Source organism: Cryptotermes secundus, unplaced genomic scaffold (genome assembly GCF_002891405.2).
Source record: "Cryptotermes secundus unplaced genomic scaffold, Csec_1.0 scaffold931, whole genome shotgun sequence".
Lineage (NCBI taxonomy): Eukaryota > Metazoa > Arthropoda > Insecta > Blattodea > Kalotermitidae > Cryptotermes > Cryptotermes secundus.
The window spans coordinates 1,223,545-1,251,106 of NW_019732382.1; the positions used below are offsets into that span (position 1 = coordinate 1,223,545).

Below are 27,562 nucleotides of genomic sequence, written 5' to 3' on the forward strand. Positions count from 1 at the left end.
TGGCTGAGTTTTAGAAAATAGCGTTAATCTGTAGTAGCGATGTCTCGTTTAGTGACTATTAGGATTCACGGTTGTGCGTTTTATATTACAACTTGCATTGAAAAGCGTGAACATGTTCAAGAATGTTCAGAATTATACGGCACATGCGGGTCCCGAATATGCAAAAGCGGCACCGACGTGTGAATACCCAAGACGATGGAAGAAAGCAGTCTTCTGGGATTTGGCACCGTGTATATGTGGTGTTAACCGACGNATGGAAGTTTGACTGCCTCAATTTATCGACATATTTTTTTCTACCTTAAACTAGGATTTCAGTTGTCACAATAAAGAGACCAGTTAGCGATATTTAAGTTTAAATATTTGGTGGGACCTAAGTCAATAACACGACATTTCGCAAATAATCATTTTTTAGTTCTACCTGCTCCCCTTCCCGCTCCGTCTCGTTTCTTGGAGATACCCGACGTTGCTGCGGATGATTTCCGGTGATCACGCCCATTCTCAGTCATCATTTTCTCCACATGCTGGATGTTGCATCGGAGCCTTTTTAAGTCTTGCATGGCGATTCTGGCAAGCTGACCTTCAGGAGAGTGTGTGGGCTCGTATAGGAGCTGAGTGACGGCTTCACGGAGAGAGACCTCTGCTCCTCGGAGCCTTACGAGGAGATCTTTAGAAGTGTTCCCGGCCTCCATATCCCTGATAGCCAACTTCACAATGGAGTCCTGCAGCTCATATAGGGCGATTCCTGGAAGAATTGTGTAATTAACAATCCATCACTGGTCGTTTTTAGGAGGCCACTTTAAATGTTCAGACTTGGGATTAGTTGCATGCACTTGCATGGCATTTAATCTCTTTAGAGTTGGCACAAATACAAATACATTAGAAGACTGTTCCTTCTTTAGTAATGCTGAAACACACTAAAAATGGAGTCTGAGGATTTAAGGCTCCTGCTGGTGTCCAAATTAGGATTACGAGAGGAAAGCTAAGGCTCTGAAGGAGGCATTAGGTCTCTACGAAACGTTGGTGTCCACCTATCAGACTGCACGGTATCATAACCCATCAGGCCACAATGTTTGATTCGTTATTAATTGTTTGTTTTACTTTCCATACTTCAATTTTACAGTTGAAACGCTAAGAAGAACAAGATACAAATTCTGGTTGCGATCACGTACCATCGTTATACGGCAGTTCTAAAACCCATTAAAGAATATGACATCAAGATACTGGCTTTAAATGCAAGCAGAGACGAGAACGAACAGATACACTACCGTGGTTCTTTCCAAGCCAAATAACATGGACGTATGTTCATAGACCAAGCATTGCTACTCTTACAGAATACGAAAGGTGCGAATTCCGAGAGTCCAATACGTTTCTTAATATTGTTCTAGAATTCTGAAAGAACAGAGTTTCTTTATCAGCGATCTGCGTATGTCTAACAGCAGTAATCACAGTAAATGGCAGTAATTGGTCGATTTTGATGAAACTTGATATGGACAATATGTCAGTGGAAACCTTCCTATGCTACTTCATATCTCCCTGTCATCGACAATACCACCGTGTCTACAATACGAAATTCTTAAGTGTGAACAGCATTATCTATTGTAAGATTTGAGGTTTTCACGGCGGTGACTATGAAGGAAGCAGGCTTCTGGGATGTGGCACCGTGTAGATGTGGTGTTAACCGACGTTTCGCAGGAACGTATCGCCTCCATCTTCAGGGTAGAAGGAAAAATAAGAACTCCGCAAGCGAAGAGACCGTGTCTCAGCAAGTCATGGAAGCCTCTCATCTGTTCCCTAAAAAAACACCCCCGGGACATGACGCCAGATCCACAAGGCTACACAGGCCATGACCGACTAACCTAGCAACCCCCTCCCTTTAACCTTGCCAATCTCCCCGCCCCCGACACAATATCTTATACAAATCCTGTGTCTGTCCCNGGTGCCACATCCCAGAAGACTGGTTTCTTCAGCATTATCTATTGTAGAATACTGAAATTTAGTATGGTGACATCTTTCACAAGGTTTTCAGTTTTATTATTTTGAGGAAAAATTAAATAAAAAATATGGTATCCGTGCGAAATATCTTGACATGATAACAATTCTAAAATCACAGTAACATGATGTATTGAATTTGTATGGTGGTATTATAAATATATTTACTTATGGTATTAATAGTACTAAAAGCTATAAATTACACAATATCTAGACGAAGTAATGTACTTAGACTAAAGTAAGGGCTTTTAATACTTGTACTGAGCTAAATATGGATTAATGGACTGCGCAAATAATATTCAGTCTTTCCTGTGTCCGTGTGTTCAAGTGCCTAGTATGTCTCAACAATGCATAAATATAAGCCCGAAGTAAAAGTAAAATAAAAATAAAAAAGTAAAGCTATCCCTGTAACAGGCCGTGGAGGCCCATAGGGTTGTGAGACGTTGAGGGTCCCACATTTTCTAGACAATCGGTTCATAGATGGCGGTAAGGTTGCCAGCCCTACGCGCCGGCCGCCCTTTACCCCCCAAAATATTGCAAGAATATTCCTGGTACTCATTTTTGTTAGAGGCTGAGTCGACCCCAGGGTCATAGTGCGGCTGGAAGGATTAGGTCAATTGAAAAAAATCCAATGACCTCACCGGGACTTGAACCCGCGACCTTCCGCCTCAACCGACTCTTACCGCTGCCCCCATAAGACCGAAGCGTAAATATTAAATAGTATAATATGTCATCATGGCATAAAAGCCTGGTAAATCTCACACGCATGAGGTGTATGCTCTGCGAAGCGTTTGTGTTTAACGAGGGAGGAAATGTGATACCTTTAAGCCTAGAAATTCCTGGCTCAATCACTTGGATGACCGGAAGCATATCTTGACAGAGTTCAGTCTTCCTGTTTAAAACACTCCTGGTAGGATTCGGCTGTCGAATAATCATATCTCGATATGCAGCTACTAAAGCCTGTTTCACTTCTAATATCACAAAATGCTGAGGTGTAAATGTTCTTAACAGTTTACGCAAGAGAGCTTCCATAGCTCTGGTGTCACTTTTGTCGACGTCACAGAATAGATCACGCGCCAAAGATACAGTTGTTGCTATGAGGCTGAACCTGTATCGATGCTGACAGGTCTTGCATTCCCAGTCAGTGTTCGTTGAAGCCGTCTTCACTTGTTTGCTTTCTTGTAACGGACTTCTGGTTCCTATGGGGTTTGTTGATACGACAAAACCTTCATGACAGCGAACACACCAGATGGAGCTCATGTGAGTTTCGAGTTCAGTGGGGTCAGAACATCTTTTGCAGGTACAGTCGAAATATTTTCCTTCTCGTAGATGCGTTTGTCTATCCCAGGTACCCTAGCAGAAATAAAAGCATCAGTAACTAATTTGGAATTAACAATATAATCTGTTATTTAAATTCCATAAAAATATATATACACCGAGTCCCCCACATAGCTAACTCTGACCCGACACAAACTTAAATGGCATCCGTTGCCAAACCAATATGAAGGTACTGATAACATTTAATATTAAAGAATATCTTCATGTAAAAACATCTTTAAAGCAGAATATTACTTTACTAAAGAATCGATATTATCGTTAGCAGAACAGCCCTTCCTGAGCTATAGTGTCTGTAGAAGATTCTGCCAGATTTATCTTCAAGTAGACAATCTGGCTTTCACTTCTTTGGATTTTGCAATAATAATATTTTTTTACAGATCAAAGTCGTCAGCCTTGCGTCCAACCCGCACCCTGGAGGACCTGGTCTCTGTATTTATGTCCCAGAATATTAGAGTGGCTCAGTTATACCCCAAGGAACCGGGTTCCATTTTCGTCGTCTTCTACTACTTTTAGAGCTGAAGTGGTGTTACCCAACCTGTTTCCACGTGGGGCTATTTAAGCAGTAGTAACAAGTTTAACTTTTAAGAAGGTTTTTAGGCCTCAGAAAAAAAAAATAAATGTTGTCCAATTTTCCTCAGAATTTCGGTGTTGGATTATCATTTAACAAAAGATGGGGAAGTATTTCTTAGTACACATCAATCGCGACATGTAATAAGCAATGCAGCTTGATGGTATACCTGCATAGCGCTTGTGTAGTTGAAGTAAATCGGATGTCCTCGTGGTATAGGTATGCTAGCATGAACGATCATCTGAAAGTCGTCGTCCACAGCCAAGTGCGTATTGGCTACACAGTCGTGAGCCATGAGTGCGGCCCTCAGGTACACTCCCCTCAACCTCTCCGTCACTCCGGCTTTCGATGGCGGACCTCGAACTTCGAAACTGTTCACGTCCAGAATTCCGCATATTCTCTGCACGAGATCTGCGTCTTCCGTCGGTGCGAGCAGACCATGATCTCGGAGCACCTGAACACCATCAGTTGACAATTCAACTATCGACACTAATTACACAACTAACTGATTATCTCCATTGAGCAGATACGTTCTTAAAAATCTGAGCTGATCAATTAATTTTCTTCATTTTATTGAGCCCGAATGTTTCGTTTGTGCTCAAACGAGCTCAGAGCTTCTCTCTGTGAATGCAGTGCATATTCTCGCATCATGTTCCACTAAGATATAGGAGTATTTCAATAACATGTATGCCTAGGGATCCCAAGTAGTGTCTTCCTTGCATATTTTTCTACTCAGATTTTGTATGTGTTTCTCATACCTCCCATAAGTACCAAATGTTTCTCCCATTTCATTTCCCTTATTACGTTCTTGAAGAGTAGGGCCACAAATTGTAGAGATAAACATCACGCAGTTTTCATTAGAACCCTTCTCCTACCTCGCTCTCAAACCTACATGTATATAGCCGCCTCAGTTCAGAACTAGACAAACACTAGATTAGTAGAGAACTATAGGGAAATGATAACACTTTTTTCTTCCTTGGCACTACAGCCCCAGTGGGCCTAGGCCTACCTCCATGAACTTCTCCGTTCATTTCGGTTTTTCTAGATCTTACACATTCGGTAGGACTCCTTGAACGGGTGATCAGCTCTTCGCAAGGCCTCTACTTGTACACAAACACAGAAAACGCACACACACAAACTAAACATCCATGCCCTGAGTGGGATTCGAACCCACGATCCCGGCTTCCAAGCGAGCGAAGATAGTACATGCCTTAGACCGCTCGGCTACCGTGACCGGCTGATAACATATATTACAAAGGTAATTATAATAATGGTAACGGTAAGAGTAAAGCTATCCCTGTAACAGACCGTGGAGGCCGATAGGGTTGTGAGACGTCGAGGCTACCACAGTTTCTCTAGAAAATCGGCTCGCAGATGGCGGTAAGTTTATCAGCCTTACGCGCCGGCTGCCCTTTACCCTCCAGGAAGATTCCTTATATTCATTTCTGTTAGAGGCTGAATCGACCCTATGACCATAGTGCGGCTGGAAGGATTGGGTAAATTGAAAAATCAAGCTCATCGGGACCCGAACCCGCGACCTTCCGGCTTGTGGCATAATGCCTCAACCAACTACACTACCGCGTGCCCCAATTACTATAATGTGTTTGATAATTCGTTTCTATGTGTATTTTTGTTATGAAGGACTAATGTTGTCGGCCAGAGATACGTTAAAATTCTCTGGATTTTTTATTTGATAATATGGAATCACCCATTCAACACATTAAGTCGGACACTGGAGTTCTAGGTCTGCTGCTGTGAATTCAAATGTCACATGAGACAATTTCCGTTCATCATATAATTCCAAATTATTCAGTAACGTAACCATATATTTTGTGGTTTTACAGATGATGAATATTCTCAGAGCAGTAAAGCAAAGATCTTCCAAAAAATGGGCTGTAAAATTTAATCTACGAACAGAAGGAATTTTGTCAAATTATCAAATTAGCTGGCGGCATCTTCGTGGTCTACATAAGAAAAGAAGTTGTGGTTATGCTTCTTAGCTCACAGGCATAACACTGGTTTTGCAAACAAGGAGTCGTGAATTTGAATCTCATAGGAAGAAACTAATTTGAGTCGAATAACTAAGGGAGTCCCGATTAACCCTTGTTTAAACCCGGGGCAACAAATAATTTTTCTGGCTGGTGTCAACATTTTCATTTACAGTTATTTTTCATTAATTTATTAATGCTCTCAGTATTTCAGAATATAATAGTGTCAAATCACAGAATGATTATTGAATAATGAATTGGAAGGAATGTGGAAGGAAGATGTAGTAGATACATTGACATCTGACTTAAGGACTGTGGAAAACCATAAAGTATCTCAGTCAAGATGGACGGTCTGTAGGCTATGATGTAAACACGGACCTCCCGAGTGTGGAACAGATGAGCTACCCACTCGTCCGCGACGCTTGGTTTTCTTTAATATAATTTTTATATTACTTGTTTCATCGATCATAGTCAGAATTTGCAGTAAAGTGGAGCGGGGTTTTGGGCGGGGATGTAAGAAGAGATAACAATGCCTTACTTCAAAAGAAGCCAGCAAATGTTACCGTGTATTTGCAACTGAAATTGAAGCTGTGGGACTCCTGTCTTCATACAAGTCACGTTGCAGAATTTATTATGTGTTTCTCAAGTACATTTGCTTCCAAAACTAAAATTAAATTCAGCTATACACGTCTCCGAAGTTAACGGAGTTCATGGAGGTAGGCCTAGGCCCACTGGGGCTGTAGTGCCAAGGTGGGAAAAAAAAAAATACACGTCTAGAAACCTCACAGATGTAGCTACAAAAGGCACTGCAGTTTCCTCCTACAGAAGCAGTTGCGTCAGACCCAACACCGAATTATTGGTTTCGTATTCTCAGTTAACTTCAGTAGAGAAGGGGTGCCAATTGGACAGTAGTACATTTCCCACAATTTTAGCGTACTTTTCTTGAAGTAGGCTTATGCGATCTCCTTCCTGTCCGTGTATCTGTGTATTCCCTGTAATAACCTTTGAATGCCCGAAATAGATGATATTTGATATGTATGCATATTTATCCCTCCTACCATTGCAAGGCAACGGCTCGGTTAGGTACGCCACTCTATTCGGTGCTAGGCAGTGGGTCGGAAACTTGTTTACGCAGTAACGAACACACGCTACAAAAGATTTGTTGGATGTGTCATTTTCTATGCGGTCCGTGTCGTTTCAAAGGAGAGAGTATAGGTATGTATCTTGCCCCTTTAGAATAGACCCGTGTAATATGTAAATAAACTCTTCGTGTATATAACAGTGAAAAGTGTATAATAGTGTATAGTGCACAATAGTCTATCATTCGGCACTTAAAAATTAGCATCGGATGTGTGACCATCAACGAGAATAAACCACCATCACTATGCAACACAATGAGGTAAGAAGTTATTTCCTTCTGAGAACGCCTGTAGTGCATTCCCCGCCACACTTGTCGGCATGCTGGAGCTCTCCACGCCACTACCAATACTTCTTCTACTCCGCGTCGGAGGACTGTCAGCTCTAAGTACTAGAGCTATACGTGTTCAGAGAGACTGAGGAAACCCACGATAAATTTTAGCCCGCATAGTCAATGTCCTGGCCGAGAATCGAACTGCGGATTTCCTGAATACAAGTCAGAAGCATTACCGCTTGATCAAACCTAATTGGTCAAGACAGACTCCTTGCTTACCTCTACTATATTGAGCTGATGATCTCTCCAGATAAGGGTGTTTCTCCTTTTCTCTTCATGAGATTCCAGTTCTAGAAATGAAGTCCACTTGGAATCTGTGGGTGAATTTCGAAGTTTCAGCAGGCACCGCAAAGGCAGTACTATCTGGCTTTGGTCTGACAGGAGAGTTGGGTACTCCTTAACCGCCTCCCTCAGTAAGATACATTCGGGTTCGCTGTGCGCTCCCTGGCGTTCACAGTGAACACCACAGACAGGCGCCACCAAACACCGTGAACAGCGGGACTCCTGATATATCGGGAGGGGCCGGTAGCAGGCCAGACAGATTGGGAAGGAATCCACTCGAGGACCCACCACCAGCGGTTTCTCCTTCAGGATTACTTCTCCTGGTTTGATGTCACGCGTTGCGACCAGATATCTGTGGGGAACATGGAGAGTTATTTGTCACGCTGACGGATAACTTCTTGATAATAATGTTCCTCTCAGCTGCTTTTGCAAATACAAATATATGTAAATATATGTCTAAAAGTGCCTGTGAGTTTCGCTGTGTCAGCCCATCCGGTAGCAATGTCCATATTCGGTGTAGCAGACTTACCGCAAATTTTATGGTGCAAAATTTGTATTTGGTTCGGTTTAAGACTGTCTTTGTTTAAGTGTCCCAGCAAAATTGTGTATATTTTGCGTCCTTTTAGGAGGTTAGAGAAAACTGCACAATGAGGAGCTTCATAGCTTACTCTCTTCGCCAAATATAACTATAATTATCAAGTCAAGGACTGTGAAATGGGCAGGGAATGCAGCAAGCATGGAAAGAAGAGGATTCATATAGGATTTTGGTGGGAAGGCTAGAAGGGAAGAGACTACTATGAAGACCTTGACGTAGGTGGGAGGATGGATCTTAGAGAAATAATGGATGGCATGGACTGGATTGATCTGGCTGACGGGTAGGGACGGGTGAACACAGCAATGAACTTTCGGGTTCCGTAAAATGTTGGGAAATTCTTGAGTAGCTGAGCGACTGGCGGCTTTTCAAGATGGACTCAGCTCCATGGAATTAGTTAGTGCAGAGATTTATATTAAATTCGATATTCGGTAATTCTATTATACTAGGTTTATCTTCTGATTCTATTTACTTTCAGTTAGTTTTCATGTATAACAGGAGTTAGGCAAGTATTGACATATGTAAGTTCTGTTCATTGTAATTTAGTTGTATTCTTACTTTGTTAAAATGTTTAATATATTTTTGGGCCTATGTTCCGAGTACTCACCTAAGAGATGAATGTCTTAAGCAAAACACTTAGGTATTCATAAAATACGTATGTCAGATATTTTATAATATTCGTTTAAAGCCCACTGATTTCGAATAAAATTGCCAGTAAATTAATATTGCTTATCAAAATTGCGCCTCCAAATGGCAATTGTTAAAAATGGGCGTTTATTATTGCATGCATTTTATATGATCCTGTAGTATTTCTCTCATTATATTATACAGGGTGTTTCACGACTTTAGGGCATAACTGCAGGAGGTGATTTCCTAGGTCTTTGTGATCAAAAAATTCATATAAACATGTGTCCGATATTGGACGGTTACGGAGTTATGACCGTTTTAAACTCAGAATAGAAGGTAACGATTACTGACAATAAACGGAACAAAATAATAAACCAGCATAATACATGATACATTTAAAGTATGAATGTAAAGTTAACTTCGTGAAATTACCTTTAATTTGAATTTATTGGTGCTTAAAGCTGATTTTCGAAAATGCCACCGCCGNTGCCCTAAAGTCGTGAAACATCCTGTATAATATTATAGGACATGTGTGTCAATATTAATATTTCAATAAATGTGTACAAAGGATATAGATGTGGATTATCTACCAGAATGCGGCATAGCTCAAACGGTTAGTCGCTGGCATCCCACCGCGGCGGCCCGGGTTCGATCCCGGGTCTGGTCAAGTGGGATTTGTGACGGATAAAGTGGCGCTGGGGCAGGTTTTCTCCGAGTACTTCGGTTCCCCTGCCAATCTGCAGTCCACCAATTGCTCCACAATCACCCTCACCTATCATCTGGGGCTGGTATAATAGGCCAGAAGTGGCCGCAGTACAAGGGACTTAGTCCCACTCCACTAGCAATAAAAAAATCTACCAGAATATCCATAAATGATGAAGCTAGTCTTCCAGCCTACTTTTTGGCGTCTGCTAGACAAATAACCCACGATTTTCGTGGTTTGAAGCGTTTGAAGTAATGTTTACTTAATATCGATTCAGTAGCGGCATTTATAACTAAGTTTGATAATATTGACTCACCTAATTCTGATTTATGACACCACCATCTATCGAGTAAATCTAGAACTGTAGCTATTGTAACAAGTGTGTTCATACGACGAAGGCATACGAGTACATAGTGCCCATAAGACAGCGCTGCACTCCACCATTGGGTGTCGGTTGGGAATGTGGATATTAGAACTGTCGTACTCTCTATCTCGAAAACTGGTAATGATAGCGGATAATTGCAAATATCATTTTTTCCAGTTTGAGAAGACAAATGCAGAATTTTGTTATTATTTTTTTGTATAAAAATAAACAAAAGAAACACGAGCGTGGGGCGAAGAACACAGAGACCCACCACGAAAAACAAGAATGTGTTCCTCTTACAGCACTGTAGACTTCTCTGCAAGGCACGACCTATCCTAAAACCCGCGTTACATGTTTCTTGATGATACTGTCATTTTCGCTTTATCTTCAACAATATATAACCGTTGTAGCGTCATTAAGTAATCAGCCAATGGACCAGCTAACAGTAAGGAAACCTTTAATAATTAACATATGTAGCTTGACGAACAAACAAAAAACAAACTCTGTGATTTCAGTCCGCAAGCGAACCATACCGACCGAGCAACCGCCGCTTGTCGGCGACGTTAGTGCCAACTTTAGCGGGTAGAGGGTGCTGCGTGGTCAGCGCAACGAATCCCCACGGCCATTAATTTCTGAGTGTGAAAATGTAGTGTAACTGCTTTTTCAGTGTTCATTGGTTCTCTTTACATAAAAATTTTATTGTATTACGGGGGAATTTAAAACGATATAATCTTAGGTTCACTGACTAGAAGTGAATGGGAGGATGAATGAACTAACCGCATGGAGTGGAGCCCTTTTTGAGGAGCTTATAGTTTGACAGCTGGCCGAGAAATCACCCGTCTTTTATGGTTCCCAAATACCATTATATTCACTAGAGCCAACCGCTGCTTCCTGTCCTGGCCCACATTCCCTTATATTCATATCTTTAAGATCTGTTTTAATAACATTCTCCCGTCTATTCTTTTACATCCCAATTGGTCTTTTCCCATCATGTTTCCAGCCCAATTATTAATGTATATTTGTCACTTCTCCCACGATCACTACACGCCCTTCTCATTAAATTGATCGCCCTGATAGAATTTGGTGAAAAATACAACTTATGAAACTTCTCATTATGCTATTTTCTTCAGCCTCCTGTCGCTTGTACCGTCTTGGGGCCAAATATTCTCCTCGTCATTCTGTATTCAGACACTTTCAAACCATGTTCTTCTTTCAAGGTGAGAGAAGTAGTATCAGACCAAAACAAAACTTCAGGTAAAAGTACAATTTGTGTAGTTGAATGTTTGTTTTTCTGATAAGAGATGTAAAGACGTACGATTCTGAAGTAATTTGTCGGCAGATGACATTACATATTTTATCTTCTCAGTATCTCTCAGTAGTTTCAATGAAAATAATTGAAATCAAACACCTAGAAGTTGATCCGAAGTAGCTTACTCGATGTTAGAGACAGGGAGCTGGATGGCCGGGATTCGTTCCCCGGCAGAGGTAAGAATTTATCTTCCCCACAGTGTCCAGACCATCTCTAGAGCTCACCCAGTCTGCTATTCACTGGATGTCGGAGGCTCTTTCCTCGAGGATAGAGCGACTGGAGTCATGAAGCTGACAACACACCTCCATCTAGTGCCGAAGTAAAGAAATGGTGGAAATATACCTCCACTCCCTCATACGTCTTCGTGGCATGATGATTAATTAATTACGCATAGGGACAGCTTCACATTTATCTATTGATTATGCCTGAAACAATTGTTGCTTTACGAGATAAACATACCGACATAGATCAGAGTTGCAAATAGAGTGTTCAAATTGACCAATTCCGCCTGAATTAAAATTATTGTTAACAATTCTTTGTTGTTGTTTCCTGTATCACATTTAACAAAAATGCGACAGAAGCTACAGAAATAAACAACGTTTAGGTAATGTACCATAGTGTAAGAATTCTTATGTTGACCTTTGCCTGAAGATTTTCATTTCATTAATTCTAATAATTGATTCTGTTTTATATTTAGTATAAAACCACCCGGTTGGGTGGTGGCAAAATCAATCGAACTTTCCTGCAGTTTTGATACGACGCAGCACAAACTAATTTCTGTTTAATTATCTCGAGATCCAGTAAGGCTTACGGAAATATATACGTATTTTCGTAACATACGTGTTATGTTATTCCTTACAACGTTTGTCCTAGAAGAAGTACCGGTACTTAGCGAGTTACGCTAGAAATGTGCAGAATCGCAAATAGGTCTTTGAATAAAGTTTTCCTTATGTTTGTTCGATTTTAACCAAACTTGGAATGCGCTTGGCAATTTCTTTTTTCAGAACCATCTAATGTCAAATCTTTAACGAAAATTCTTTCAACTGTGAAATGGGACGGAGATGAATATTTCCAGATATTTGAACCTGAAGTTTATTGGGTGATGCAATTGAGAGACAGGCTTTTAGCAATTTTGATAATTCGCACGACAGATTACAAATTTCTATGGAAAATAATTTCCTTGTGTAAGATAAGAAAGCACTTAATGAACCTTCGGGTTCCATAAAATGCTGGGAAATTCTTGAGTAGCTGCAGATTTGGCTACTCCTCAAGAAGGGCTTAGCTACATAATAAGTAGGTAAGATAAGAAAGCACTATATTCGATTTATAAGACTTCCTCTTATCTTGAGTTAAATATACTGAGTGATCTTTCTATAACCAGAATACAAAAGAAGTAATCTCGATGGTTAAATGATGCAGAAATTTTCATTACTACCAATTAATTTTTTTAATATCATTTTTGAACTCAAAGTAACTTACCTTTAAAATCACAGCTTCTTAACTTAATTAAAAAGTTGTGAAAGTTGCCCTTAATTTTCAAAGCATGAAAAATATTATATTTTTGGATATTTTCGAACTTTTCATCAAAACAAATTGTCATGTGTAATGTTCGAACTCCCAGCTCATGGTTTAAAAAAATTACTGGTCTCCCTCTCTCTGAATAAGGTTAGAGTGGTCATTTTTATGTGTCAGCTGTAAACTAGCTAGTGAGATGCAAGATATTTAAATGTTTTAATAAAAGAGAGTGTCTTCTGTGAGGTTTGAAATCACGAACCTTCCTCTTACACGAACGCAGAAATCAGTCTGAACTGACCACCTGAAGTTCTGTGTGAGTGGAGGGCTCCTAATTTCCGGCGGAAAATCATCAGTCTTCCGGATGGTTTAGTCCTTAGGCAGCTTCTGCTGGCTAATCCCTATGCTGGCCCCAGTCGAGAGCTCATGCTATGCTCTGATGAATATCAAGACAGAGAATTAAGAATACGAAATTTGACTAGATTGTAGCCAGAATATGAGTAACAAACAGAACAGTGTATGAAAACAATTGAGTAAGTTGGTACAGTCTGTAACGTTTCCAAATTTTATCGCGTGAGGTGCTCAGTTCAAAGCTTGGCGGGACATGGACTATTAACTGGGACTTTTCCAGGGTTCCTTTAGTCTCTCCAGGCAAATGTCGGGATATAACTTTGGAATAGGCCATAACCGTTTCCTTACACATCAGTCATCCTACCAATCAACGCTATACTGATAGCGACAAAAGTAAACAATAAAGAACAATTTCAGAAACCAAGTTTTGTCGAGCGTCGCTAGTTTCTTAGTGGAAGACCGCTTGGTATCCTCATGCACTCAAAATTAATTTTACTGACTCGGGACCTCTGCGGAAGTTGTTCTTTCTTATACGTTTCATACAGTGTGAAAATATTCCTATATTAAGTGGTAAATCTTATTAATAAATATAAAGCTCTCTCTGTAATTAGTCGTGGAGGCCAATAGGGTGGTAAGACGTCGAGGTTCCCACATTTTCCAGAAAATCGGCTCGCAGATGGCGGTGAAGTTGTCAGCCTTACGCCCCGGCCGCTCTTTAAACCCAGGAAGATTCCTGTTAGAGACCGAGTCGAATCAAGGGCCATAGTGCGGCTGGAAAGATTAGGTAAATTTAAAAATTCAGTGACCTCATCGGGAATCGAACCCGTGTCCTTTCGGCTTGTAGCATAGTGCCTCGACCAACTACGTTACCGCGTGCCCTGGCATCTGTTAGGAATGTTATTAGTAAAACAATGGAAGTCATCTAAAATATGTGACGATAGTACCTTAATAAAAATACTGAGTTTATGGACATTATCCATCATCCTGTTTTATATTAAAACAACCTTTCGGAGACAGAGACAGAGACGAAGACAGAATGCATCTCCTGAACGCTGCGATTTAAATAAAAAAAAACACAGGACGACGGATAATGTCTGGATTTAGTGTTTGTAACGGCACTCATGTCAAGAAAACCTCAGACACTTCTATGGTGTTCTATTTGCCTGACTACTGGCTAGGAGTCAGAACGTGAAGATTACAGGTAAACCATACAGACCTATAAATAACAAATGCTGTTTACAATGATCTGATATCAATTCTCCTTTTTCTGGGTCTGATACGGACTGTATTGTTCACCTGCCAAGTGTGTCGGTCCGCTCGATGCTGTAGGGGCTGCAGAGACTTTTGTGCTCCGGCCAGTGGCTTCTCTGGTGCTCGAGCCCGCAGTAAGCCACGTTCTCGCACTGCGAGCACAACACAGACATGACGGCTTTCCCACACACCGCACACCGGTCACGCGACCCCACGTTGCTCATCCTGCGAACAATAAATACTATAATGTGAAATAAAATTACGCTGTTTCATAAAACAAAACTTCAAAGGGGTTACAAGAGTGAGCATGTGTTGCACAGACATGACGTGTCATGTTCCATTTGGTTTGTAGATTATGTAACGACCCTATATCAACTGCAGTGTTGTAGGATTTGAGGTTCTCACAGCGGTCGTTAAGAAGCGTTCTATCTTCTGAAATATAACGCCGGGTAGTCAGTTGAAAGTCCATGTTAGGTGGGTCCCTGTCACCATGGCATGGCGCGTCCTCAGGTTGCGGATGGAGAAGACGCCCTCCAGTTTTGGGGGGAAGCTGTGAATATATTGAATAAGCAGTCGCGGACAGCCGAAAAGGGGTGGCCCTCCAGCTTGGGAATTGGGCGTGGGGCTAACAACTCCTCACCCTAAAAAATTACTTTGTTACGAAAATGAAAACAAAGCCTCGGACCTGCACCAATTCCTTGGATAAACGGCCTAAGCTAATGGAAATGGATATGAGATTTGGCACTTGGAATGTACGAAGTTTGTATAGGGCAGGTTCGCTCAGGGCAGTGGCAGAAGAAATCTTGAAATATAAGTTAGATTTAGCGGGAGTACAGGAGGTCAGATGTGATGGAGGTGGCATCGCACCAGCAGGAGACTATACATATTTCTATGGAAAGGGGAATGAAAATCATGAATTAGGTACAGGTTTTTTCGTACATAAGAGAATCGTATCAGGTAGAGTTCGTTAGTGATAGGATGTCATATAATACTAGAAGGTCGCTGGTGTGATAGCATTGTTATGAATGTTCACGGCCCAACAGAAGATAAAATTGATGACATAACGGATAGATTCTATGAAGAACTAGAACATGTATTTGATAAATTCCCGAAGTACTCTATGAAAATTTTGTTGGGAGATTTCAATACCAAAGTAGGAAGGGAAGACATTTTAAAACCAACGATTGGGAATGAGAGTTTGCATGAAATTAGTAATGATAATGGAGTTAGAGTAGTAAACTTTGCCAAATCAAAAATCTTACTGTCAAAAGTAAAATGTTCCCACATTGTAACATCCATAAATTTACTTGGACATCTCCGGATGGGAAGATACACTATCAACTAGACCATATTTTCATAGATAAATAGGAGACGGCACTCAAGTATAACTGGTGTCCGATCATGCAGGGCAGCAGATTGTGATACTGACCACTGCCTGGTGGTGGCAAAGGTTAGGGAAAGGCTGGCAGTGAGCAAACAAACACACACAGAGTTCATATGGAGGGGTTCAATCTCAAGAAAGTAAATGAGGTAGAGGGTAAAGAGCAGTATCGTGTTGAAATCTCAAATAGGTTCACGGCTTTGGAAAACTTGGACACTGAGGTGGATGTTAATAAAACTTGGGAAACTATTAGAGAGAATATAAAAATGTCTGCCGAAGAGAGTCTAGGTTATTATGAACTGAAGAAGCATAAGCCATGGTTCGATGAAGGATGCTCAAAATTATTAGATCAAAGAAAGCAGGCCAAATTGCAATGGTTACAGGATCCAAGCGAGTTACCGGGAATAATCCGAACAACATAAGACGTGAAACCAGCAGGCATTTCAGGAACAAAAAGAGGGAATATCTGAAAGACAAAATTGATGAGCTTGCAATGAACAGTAAGAACAAGAACATTAGAGACCTGTATAGAGGAATAAATGACTTTAAGAGGGGTTACCAGCCTAGCAGTAACTTAGTGAAGGATGAGAATGGTGACCTGCTTGCAGATTCCCTCAACATTTTGAATAGGTGGAGGAACTACTCTTAAGTTATTGAATGTACATAGGGTCAGTGATGTTAGGCAGACAGAAATCCACACAGCTGAGCCGTTAATACCTGATCCTAGCCCTTTTGAGGTTTAAAGTGCTACTGCAAAATTGAAACGGTATAAATCGCCAGGTTGTGATCAAATTCCAGCAGAACTTATTCAAGCAAGGGGTGAAATATTACATTCTAAGAATCACAATCTAATTATTTCTATTTGGCATAAGGAAAAATTGCCTGATCAGTGGAATGGGTCTATTATTGTACCAGTTCACAAGAAGGGTAATAAAACTGACTGTAGTAATTATCGGGGGATATCACTGCTATCAACTTCATACAAAATTTTATCTAATATTCATCTCTCAAGTTTAAGTCCATATATAGATGAAATTATTGAGGATCATCAGTGTAGGTTTCGACGTAACAGATCAACTACAGATCAGATCTTTTGCATTCGTCAGATATTGAAGGAAAAAATGGGAGCACGTTGAGACAGTACATCAGCTATTCAGCAAGGAAGCCTATGATTTAGTCAGGAAGGAAGTATTGTACAATATTCTGATAGAGTCTGGGATACCCATGAAACTAGTTAGGTTAATTAAAATGTGTTTAAACGAAACGTATAGTAAAGTCCGTGTAGGTAAACATTTGTCTGACAAATTTCCTATCCAGAAGGTTCTAAAACAATGAGATGCTTTATCGCCACTCCTTTTCAACTTTGCCTTAGAATATGCAATTAGGAAGGTCCAGGGAAACCAGGTGGGACTGAAATTAAACGGGACTCATCAGCTGTTGGTCTATGCCGATGAGTTGAATCTACTGGGTGATAATGTAGATACCATAAAGAAAAACACACGAACTTTAATTGGCGCAAGTAAAGAGGTTGGTCTAGAAGTAAGGAGAGAGAAAACTAAGTATATGTTGCTGTCTCGTCACCAAAATGCAGGGCAAAATCATGACATAAAGATATGAAACAGATGTTTTGAAAATGTGACACAGTTCAGATATTTTGGAACAACGATAACAGATCGAAACCTGTTACAGGAGGAAATTAAGAGGCGACTGAACTCGGGTAATGCTTCCTACCATTCAGTCCACTTGTTCACTTGAATGTAGAGATATGTAACCAAACAGAGGCCTACTAAAATAACCTTTAAAGGCATATTATAATCCAGAATTTTGTGTCCTACAATATCTTTACCTTTTAACACACAAATTATTTTAATCCAGAGCTGTTCTGTTTATTTGTGAAATGTAATCTCTTATTTCTAAAAAATAACTCAAAATACAAGTTTCTGAAAACAAAGTGCTCAGGTTCACATTCTGACCTGATAGAAACTGACGGGTGATACGTATAGAGACATGTTGTTAATCTGGTGTTATTACGGCCGTCATTGGAGACGTTACTATGACTTGCACATACAGTATGCTCGTAATTCAAGAAATATCAGGAATACGTCCTGGATTTTGATGGGATAACCTGTTGGAAGCCGATCAAAGTGGTCGGGCGTGTTAAGGCATGAACTGTCTTCGCTGGAACGCTGGGACCGTGGATTCGAATCCCATTCAAGATATGGATGTTTGTGTGTGCGTTTATTTTGTGTTTGTGTCGTTCTGTGTGTAGGTAGCGGTCTTGTGGCAGGCTGATCCCCTGTTCAAGGAGTCCTACCGTCTGTGTGAAAAATATTACGTAACCGAAGAAGAGGCCAGGGCCCAACAAAGGGCTGTAGAAACATTATTGATGATGAATCTTTTGGAAAGATGCTCTTTGGAATGCCAATAAGGAAAGGAGAAGATAATAACATAATTGCTCTTGGGGAAATGATACTAAAATAGGAGTTAAATGGCATTAATTCAGGATAACCTGGAATGGCGAGGCATGCTGAACCTTCAGGTTCTACCGGTAACGAGTTAGCATATAATTTTCCGAATGAGTAAAAGTTGTTATACCATGTATACATGGCGCAGAAATATACGTGCCGCTTATAAAATAGCAAGAGAAGAAATAAACACTAATTCTTCAGCAGTCGATTACTGCATATAGGACCCGGATAACAGACACTGCTTTCGAAGAAAATTCATTCTGTCGCAGCATGAAGTAGCACATAATGTGGTGACACTTCTCTTGGAAAAGTCATCATTGATTTTTTCCCCTCGAATCCGTGTTCACGCCAGAAGTACGTATACCAGTGTTTAGTACAGCTATATGCACATGCCATAATGTATAGCGTCTTTACCTCCAAAGAAACACCGAACACTGCGGCTGAGGTGACTGCTCTCCTGCGTCGTATTTTGGAGATCCCGATTGCCTCTAAATCGGCTATGTTAAATGAAATGGCAGCGCCATAGCTCAAGCGGTTAGTCGCTGGCTTCCCACCGCGGAGGCCCGGGTTCGATCCCGGGATCTGGTCAAGTGGGATTTGTTGTGGACAAATTGGCGCTGGGGCAGGTTTTCTCCGAGTACTTTGGTTTCCCCTGCCAATCTTCATTCCACCAAAATCTCCATCATCATAATCATCCGGGGCAGGTTACAGTGGGCCAACCAGTGGCCGCCGTGCCGAGTGGACCAAGTTGGACTCCACCCCCCACCCCCCCCACTAAATGAAATGTTAAATGAAACGGTGGTTTTCCTCGGTTCCTCCAGATAAATTACGGGATATAACCACGAATTAGGCCACGACCGCTTCGTTTACTACCCTTCCAAATACGTATGTTCTTTTTTATGTCTTTTTTTTCTGTGGCGCTACAGCCCCCAGTTTGGGCCTAGGCCTACCTCCATGAAACCCTCCGTTTCACTTCGGTTTACTAGATCTTAAACATTCGGTAGGACTCATTGGGCGGGTGATCAGCTCGTCGCAAGGCCTCTACCTGTACACAAACACAGAAAAACGCACACACACACAAACTAAACATCCATGTCCTGATTCGAACCCACGATCCCGGCTTCCGAGCGAGCGAAGACAGTGCATGCCTTAGACCGCTCGGCTACCGTGACCGGCATGTTCTTATGTCTTGCGTAAGAAAAACAGAATAACAAAGCCTGTGCGTGTTTTAACATTTTACTGCCATTTTTGTGAGCAGTATATCCGATTTAATATCGAAAGTGTGTTGCGAACATGCTGAGGAAGAAACCGAAAATTTTAATTAGTACTTTGTTAATTAATCGTGATACAGTGCAGTGTTGCATAATGATTGCTATTGGCAACGTCGTTAAATAAATTACAAGTAAATATTTCTGCAAGAAGCACTCCTTAATTATTATCCACTTAATGCACTGTTGTTGCTATATGCATCACATGCTATATATTTTTTTCATTGGCGCTACAGCCCTTATTTGGGCCTAGGCCTACCTCCATGAACTTCTCCGTTCACTTCGGTTTTTCTAGATCTTACACATACGGTAGGATTCCTTGGGCGGGTGGTCAGCTCGTCGCAAGGCCTCTACCTGTACACAAACACAGAAAAACGCACACAAACATCCATGCCCTGAGTAGGATTCGAACCCACGATCCCGGATTCCGAGTGAGCGAAGACAGTGCATGCCTTAGACCGCTCGGCTACCGTGGCCACATGCTATATTACGTGTATTAAAAACTCCGAATTTTGCTCACAGAGTGTATTTATGTGTTTCATAATATTATCTGAATAAAAAGTGATTATTTTTCCCGAAACTGAATTCACAAATTGGTCTTTATCATGGAGACAATGGAAATTTTATTTTTAAATAATATTTAGAAAGAATTAATACTTGAAAGAGAGAGAGTGGTAGTTCATCTTGGATACAATGAAAGTAAAAGGCTGAAGAAAAACAGGGTCCTAGTGTGTGTGACAAAGACATTTAGAATTACTACATACTGCTTAAAATTGCAGTGACACCTTGGAACAAATAATTCAGCATCGTAAATTTTGTGAGGCAAGCATGTTTACCTTCCCCATCTTGTGGAAATTGTTTTCATGATTGTGTACTTGAATATTTTTATTTACAGTCTGGAGGAACACAAAGTGAGGATTGATTACAGTGATTACCTCATTATTTGTAACCTTAAACTACTCGTACTTTCACATCCGACGAACCTTGTAGTTGAGAGAGCATAGTTAATGAAACTAAGAAACAAATACTAAAGAAATAAGCATTAAACGAGTATACTTAATTCATATTATAACCATTTCCGTGATATGTGTGAGGTATCTCTCTTAATAACAGTGTCCATTCTAGAACGAATTTATGGCATTTGATAATATCTTGTCGTTATGCAGCAGTTAGAACTAACTGTTCTTGGCTCTTCAGCAAGAAAAAATATACGTTACCACGTAAAAATGCTTAGTAGAAGAAGGTTCTTTGATTACACTCCAGCAGTCAAAATGTATGTGAACATTTTAAAATTTTTTAATTTTGGGGTTTAACTCAAATATATTAAAAAGGAAATAAGTTATTTCAGCTTTTCTTGTGTCACAAATATTCGGGCCGCCATATCAGCACCATGTATTAATTAGGTCTACACGCACTCACTAGGCCTGCGTGACTTGTATCACGTGTACACATTTCAAACTTGGCACTTGCGTGTCATTCAGATACACACGTTAAATTTCCCGTTATCGTTGAAATAACACTCTTGAAAAATAATCTGCCTTCAACTTCAGAGTGTTATGTGGACTGTCCTTTTTCATAAAATTAAGGAATTATATTCTAAAAATTCTGAGTTCGATCCCAAAATTTGTCATTAACCATAAATTTAAAAAATAATAATAATTTTGTCTAATTAATGACAGTCAATCACATGAACACTGAAGTAACGCCATAAGTCGTGAATATCTAATGTACTTCAGAAAATTGATTGTATTCAACAAAATACTGATATGGTTATTAAATACTACACACCGCAACATTTCGTATATCACCCACTAATAATTCCCTCAGCGTTTATGTAGATATAAATTATCTTTCTGTTTCAAACAGAACATTGTTGTTTACGCCTAATGAGGCCGAAATTCGGACATTGCGTACAGTTACAGGCATTGTGCAGTGTACTGTATCTCAATTCATCATTTCTGTTTACATGGAAATTTCGAAATTACACTTATTTAATTCCTGCCCATCCTTTACTATATGCGTCATATTTCATCACTTCTACCCTGAAGTTTGAGGCAGTATTTCCTTCCGAAATCGTTTACACTAATACACGCCATCAAAATCGTAGAAGAAAATGCCAACAAGTTATGTACGGATCATGGTAAAAACCTGAAATCCAAGATTAAAATGCTTAGTTTCTCCTTGGTGTAATTCCCATGACTTTACGTCGTCATCATATTTTGGTACAGATCACTCGAGTCCTGATCCTCCTAGTGACGACATTACAGGCTAGCCGGTTGTGACACTATGACAAAATAAACTTAACTGATAACACACGTTATGTTACGTAGTTATGAAACCTCATCTAAATAGCACACAAACAGCATTATCATCACAACAGCTACTGCACGAGTCTAAACTCTTCAATTTAGCAAGTTGGTCGTACTTCAAGCACTGCAAGTAGCTGTTAAACCCCTTCCCCTTTTACTCTGTGATCCAGACAGTCATCTATCTTTCTTTGGTCCCTTGTTCCGACGTTCTTGGCTCGGGACTGATGGTTTCTATTTTAATCTAAACGCATGCTTTAATTTTAGCGTGGGTCTCATTATCTTGCGCTTCCATACTAATGACTTGTTGGCACATGAAGGAGAGTGTGAGGTGTGCAGCCGTCACTGCGTCGATGTCCGCCTGTGACACATATTAAGAGGTCCTAATAGAGATATTCGGGTTTAACAAAAATTAAATTCATTGGCAATGTGGGACCTTTTATATTGGAAACATAATTCTTTTACGAAGATGAAACTGACAGAATTAATTTCCCCGTAATATTGATTTTTAATTTATAACATGTAGCTCAGGACAGCTTGTACTGTGGCTTAAGCACAAATGTCCCACCTCTCAAATCATAATTCAGTGAAAGTTAAACGTAGAGTTATTCCAGGGTGTAAATACCTCTCCATGAAGACTCATTGAGAGCTGACAGAGGTGACTAGTTACATTCACAGTCCTGCTGCTTTACTCCGGGAAAAGAGCCGCACCTATGTTTGAATAGGAAGGTGGTTGAGTCCCAAAATTGGCTTGGAGGTAGTGGCGACACAAATATCATATTCCTTCCGGGAGGCAAATCTCGGCCTATAGACAGTCACTACACGGATGGGCTATTTCAGAGAATACGATGTTCAAAATATTGTAACGCGTATACTCGTTGCTAGGCAACGGCTTTGTAAACACATTCCCGCGACAACGAATATTACTGTTGCTAGGCAACTGTGCGGTAAACATGCCTTCGTAACAATAGAGGAAGCGGTGTTTTCCATGTGGTCCGCGCCATGCATTCTGACACGTGACCCGTGTTTTCTGTAGGTCCATCTATATAAGTGAACTAGTTCGAAGGGACAAGAGAGAATTAGAACTGGGAGTTCAGAGGCTGTAGGAGTGCTGAACGGTATTCGCAAGAGATTTGTGTCCAGTATTCGGAGTTGTGAGCCGCAGGAAATGACAAGAAAGTAATTAGGCGGTGAAAAGCGTGAAAAGAAGACTTCACGTGTGGTTTGAAGTTACAGTGAGACTGAGAAATCCGTTGCCGGGATACGACTAGTGAAGACTGAGAATCCTAATGCGTGTGCAACGGTATTCTGTAAGTGTGTAGAATAGCTATATCGCTGTAACTGCCTGTAGTCCCGAACTGTGTAAATGTATAAGTGTCAATAAATCCAATCATCCAATCCAGAAGCTGTTATTATTAGTCATGGAACCCTGGAAAAATGACAATACTTTTCGTTGGAGCTTTACATAGAGGAACTCGTAACATCCTGGATTCTAATTGGACACGAACATTATGCTGCTAGCTTCAATTGACACTGTTACAACTCGTATGAATTCTACACACTCATACAAATGGACTATAATCATTTCATGGACTGATTAAATGATTTTTGCGTTTTTTAACGACTTTTCCCCAGCTGCGTATGTTTTACCTCATATTATAGGCTATTGATGATGATGATGATGATGACTTGAAATTATGTGGAAGGTGCTCTTTTAAGGTACTATCGTAGCATTAACCTTGAAGAAGTGAACACAACCTCCGTTGTCATATTGGCAGTTTTAACATAGGCCTACCGAAATACATTATTTGTATTTTCAGCATCCTTCACACTTCTGGAAGGCGGGTATGTCTAGGAAATTATTCCGCAAGCTCTCGTACACAAAATACATTTCATAGCGTTACAAATGTGGAAAACTGCGACGTCCGTTCGATTTTTAATATATGTAAAGGCGTTTTTTATTGCTAGTGGGGTGGGACTAAGTCCCTTGTACTGTGGCCACTTCTGGCCTACTGTACCAGCCCCAGATGATAGGTGAGGGTGATTGTGGAGCAATTGGTGCAATGAAGATTGGCAGGGGAAACCGAAGTGCTCGGAGAAAACCTGACCCAGCGCCACTTTATCCACCACAAATCCCACTTGACCAGACCCGGGATCGAACCCGAGCCGCCTCGGTGGGAAGCCAGCGACTAACCGCTTGAGCTGTGGCGCAGCCTACGCAAAGGCGTTAATTATTATATCCTGAAAAAGTATATTTGGTTATGACGGTAATAATCCCATCCATAAATTATTGTTTGTAATAAACAGAGTAGTGTAAAGAAGACAACAAACAGATCTTGGAAAACCACAATCACTGTTGTACCCAGTTCTTTGCAACATGTTAGTACTATAGTTTGCTAAAGTCTGATGTTGTCCTTTTAATGTAATTGATTTTGTTATGAGAATTGCTTTGCTTGGACTTGTATTGTATAACTGATTACCATTTTCAGGTTGTGAACTGTTTACTAAAGAAAGGAACCGGTAATTTCTCCAGAAGTGATTAAATTTACAAGCACTCGACTAATATTGTACTGATATCAAATTCAGTGTTTAAATAATCTATTAGTGTAGCTGCCGGTCACGATAGGCGAGCGGTCTAAGGCATATACTATCTTCGCTCGCTTGGAAATCGGGATCGTGGGTTCGAATCCCACTCAGGGCATGGATGTTTAGTTTGTGTGTGTGCGTTTTTCTGTGTTTGTGTACAGGCAGAGGCCTTGCGACGAGCTGATCACCCGCCCAAGCAGTCCTACCGAATGTATAAGATCGAGAAAAACCGAAGTGAATGGAGAAGTTCATGGAGGTAGGCCTAGGCCCACTGGGGCTGTAGTGCCAAGGAAAAAATAGTGTAGCTATTTGCTTAGGAAAAGTAAACAGTGACAATTAAGTGACGAATTTGTCCTTGTATGCAAGGCACAGTTTGCGATAAGACACACAGGTTGTTACGATATTCAGCTCATGTAAATACATACGTAAGTCAAAATAATTCTTTACAGCTGCAACTCAAAAATATATTATACAAATTTTCTGAAAGTTTCTTCAAAAAATGAAAGGAAATCTGTAATGTGACAATTAATTTTTACATTCCTGCCGATGACATAATTAGCGGAAGACATAAGCAGCTTAGTCAAGAGATCTGATCGCTGCCTTCCGATGAGTGGTTTAGTGGTTGCTAGCGAGTTCGGTCGATCTGTGACGTAACTGCTGACACCGTCTTGCCTGTCCCAGATTGCTGCTGGCAAGGAAGGAGTAAAATCTAGATTTATTTTTTTATAAAGGAGGCGTAATTGCAGTTCACACGCGTTTATGTGGAAATTAAAGGTAAAAAAGAGGTAAAGTTGTTCTCGTGCTTAACTAATTAAGCACTACGCCATGAAGGCGTGTGGGGGAGTAGATGTATAGGTCCACATTTTCTTCACCTCGACAGTAGTTGGAGTTGAGTGGTCAGCTTCATACTCAGATCGCTTTACCCCCGGGGAAGAAGCCTCCGGTTCCCACTGGAAAGAATGCTGCATGGGCCCCAGAACCCGTCTGGACGTCGTGAAGAAGAGAGAATTCTTGACTCTACCGGAACTCGACCTCCGACCCCTTGGTCGTCCAGCTCGTAGTCAGTCGCTATACCGGCTCCTATGTGGAAGTTAAATTAGGCTTAAAAAGAAAATACGTATGAAAATGTAGGCAGCGGAATTAAGTTCAAGAGAATTGTAATAGACGAACAATATTAAACGAAATTGAAGTTGAAGATACAAGGAAAGAATGAAATATTTATTTGTTCAATTGAGGGATATATATGACTAGAGGGAAAAATGTTTAACCGACGTGAAAAGAGGACAATAATGGATTTTCAGGACTTCTTTTCGGTGTAAACACAGAAGATACGGAGACACGGGAAGATTACTCAGAAGATTGATATGACGTCAGAACATGCTTGAGCGTCATCCATGAAGAGTGTAAAAAGGAGAGAACTACGAAGGCTTTGTGTTCAACAGAAGACGCGATCTTGAATTTGAAACTCTGGAGAGACATTACTACTGCAGCGCGTAAAATTTTTTGTGAGATAAAGAAAACAAAACTAAATAAAATAGGTAGGCAAAATTACCCGCAGCTTATGAATTCGCAGTTTCAGACTGTAGAGCGTGCTGTCGGCCTTGCTGTCAATTTTAAACTGAGGGATTTCCCCCGGGGGTGAAGGAACAGGGACGAGAAGCTGACCACGAACATATATTGAGTGTCTAAAATTATAGTCCATCTACTCTACGAACGGGAACCGGGATAGCGCTGTCGGTATAGCAACTGACTACGTGCTGGACGACGGAGGGGTCTGAGTTCTACTCCCGGTAGGGTCACGAATTTTCTTCAAATCTTCCAGACCGGTTCTAGGGCTCACCCAGCCTCCTATCCAATGGGTACAGGGTCATATTTTACCAGGGGCAAAGTGACAGGGGTGTGAAGCTGACCAATCACCTTCAACTAGTGCCGAGGTCAAGAAAACGTGGATCTATACCTCCAATTCCCCATGTTTCCTTATAGCATAGTGCTTAATTGCCGATCACAGTGGCCGCGCGGTCTAAGGCATGAACTTTATTCGCTCGCTCAAACGCTGGCCTTGCGACGGCTGATCGCCAATCCAAGGAGTTCTACCGGCTGTGTATAGGAACAAGAAACTGAAAAAGCGGCCAAGGCTCAACAAAGGGCTATAGAGCCATAATAATAATAATAACAATAATAATAATGCTTAATTAATTAATTAAGCACAGGGAATACTTTACCTTTACTCTAGGAACCTCGTGTAAGCAACTTCACCGAAGAAGTCCTAAGTAAATAAGTTGGAGCTTCCCAGTGGCATATGAGTATTGGAAATATGTTGAAAATAGAAACTCTAATGAAAAACCAATCCATTACTGCAGTCTCCGCAATTTATTTATGGCGTGGCGCTTATTTAATTAAGCATATGGGGAAAATCGTCTTCGCCTTTTATTTCCGGAGCGGAGAAGTAAGCGAAGCAGCTCTGCTTCAAGACAGTTTCATGTAAAGCCAGTGAAACACCATTACAATATTTACACCGCTTAAGGTACATAATCTTGCAAGTTAAAGAGTAAACTTTCGCACCCTTCTGTAAGCGACGATGAAATTAACCTTGCATATCATTAGCTGCTGACGTCGTTAACTGCTGGATCATAAGTAAAATAAAAGTTTAACTTTCAGTATTTTCAGTATAGTAACTCGGGCTGAAACGGTTGTTGACATCTTTCGTGGCTTTTGTCAGGCCGTCCAGGCGAATTCCTGAATAGTACTTTGCAATAGGCCATGGCCGCTTCCTTTCACATAAATTTCCAATTCTTCATTCGTTATTATATCTGCATTACACGCTGCAAGTCTGAGCTACTGACGGGGTTGTTAAACAAATCAGAATTGAAACAATATCTATATATAATGAACAGTAGTTTCGCATGGCGATGTGGTTAAAGGAAAATTGTTTAGGCCAAGGGTTCCAAGCGTATTTTGGATCACCTACCATTCACTGTGTGGATTTTCTTTGGTGGACGACCGCGCCATAGCTCAAGCGGTTAGTCGCTCGCTTCCCACTGCGGCGGTCCGGGTTCGATCCCGGGGTCTGGTCAAGTGTGGGGTTTGTGGTGAACATAGTGGCGCTGGGGCGGGTTTTCTCCGAGTACTTCGGTTTCCCCTGCAAATCTTCATTCCACCAAATTCTCCATCATCAAAATCACCCGGGGCAGGTACAATAGGTCAATCA

The 27,562-nt window shown here is 40.8% G+C and overlaps 1 protein-coding gene across 9 annotated transcripts; it reads right to left on the reverse strand.

The window, feature by feature from the left end:
• Nucleotides 1-254: 254 nt before the first annotated feature.
• On the reverse strand, nt 255-22,446 carry LOC111867675 (SET domain-containing protein SmydA-8). Of its 9 annotated transcripts, none has more exons than XM_033752753.1 (6): nt 22,394-22,446; nt 14,391-14,570; nt 7,574-7,988; nt 4,065-4,349; nt 2,811-3,342; nt 255-742 (listed from the first exon to the last, which is right to left on the reverse strand). In XM_033752753.1, exons 1-6 carry the CDS (start codon nt 22,399-22,401, stop codon nt 402-404), a joined length of 1,761 nt encoding a protein of 586 aa, XP_033608644.1. In that variant the 5' UTR covers nt 22,402-22,446; the 3' UTR covers nt 255-401. The 9 variants fall into 9 exon arrangements, with proteins under 9 accessions (XP_033608644.1, XP_023713492.1, XP_023713487.1 ...); XM_023857724.1 differs by lacking the exon at nt 22,394-22,446 and adding an exon at nt 21,888-21,958; XM_023857719.2 differs by lacking the exon at nt 22,394-22,446 and adding an exon at nt 21,824-21,895.
• Nucleotides 22,447-27,562: the final 5,116 nt, after the last annotated feature.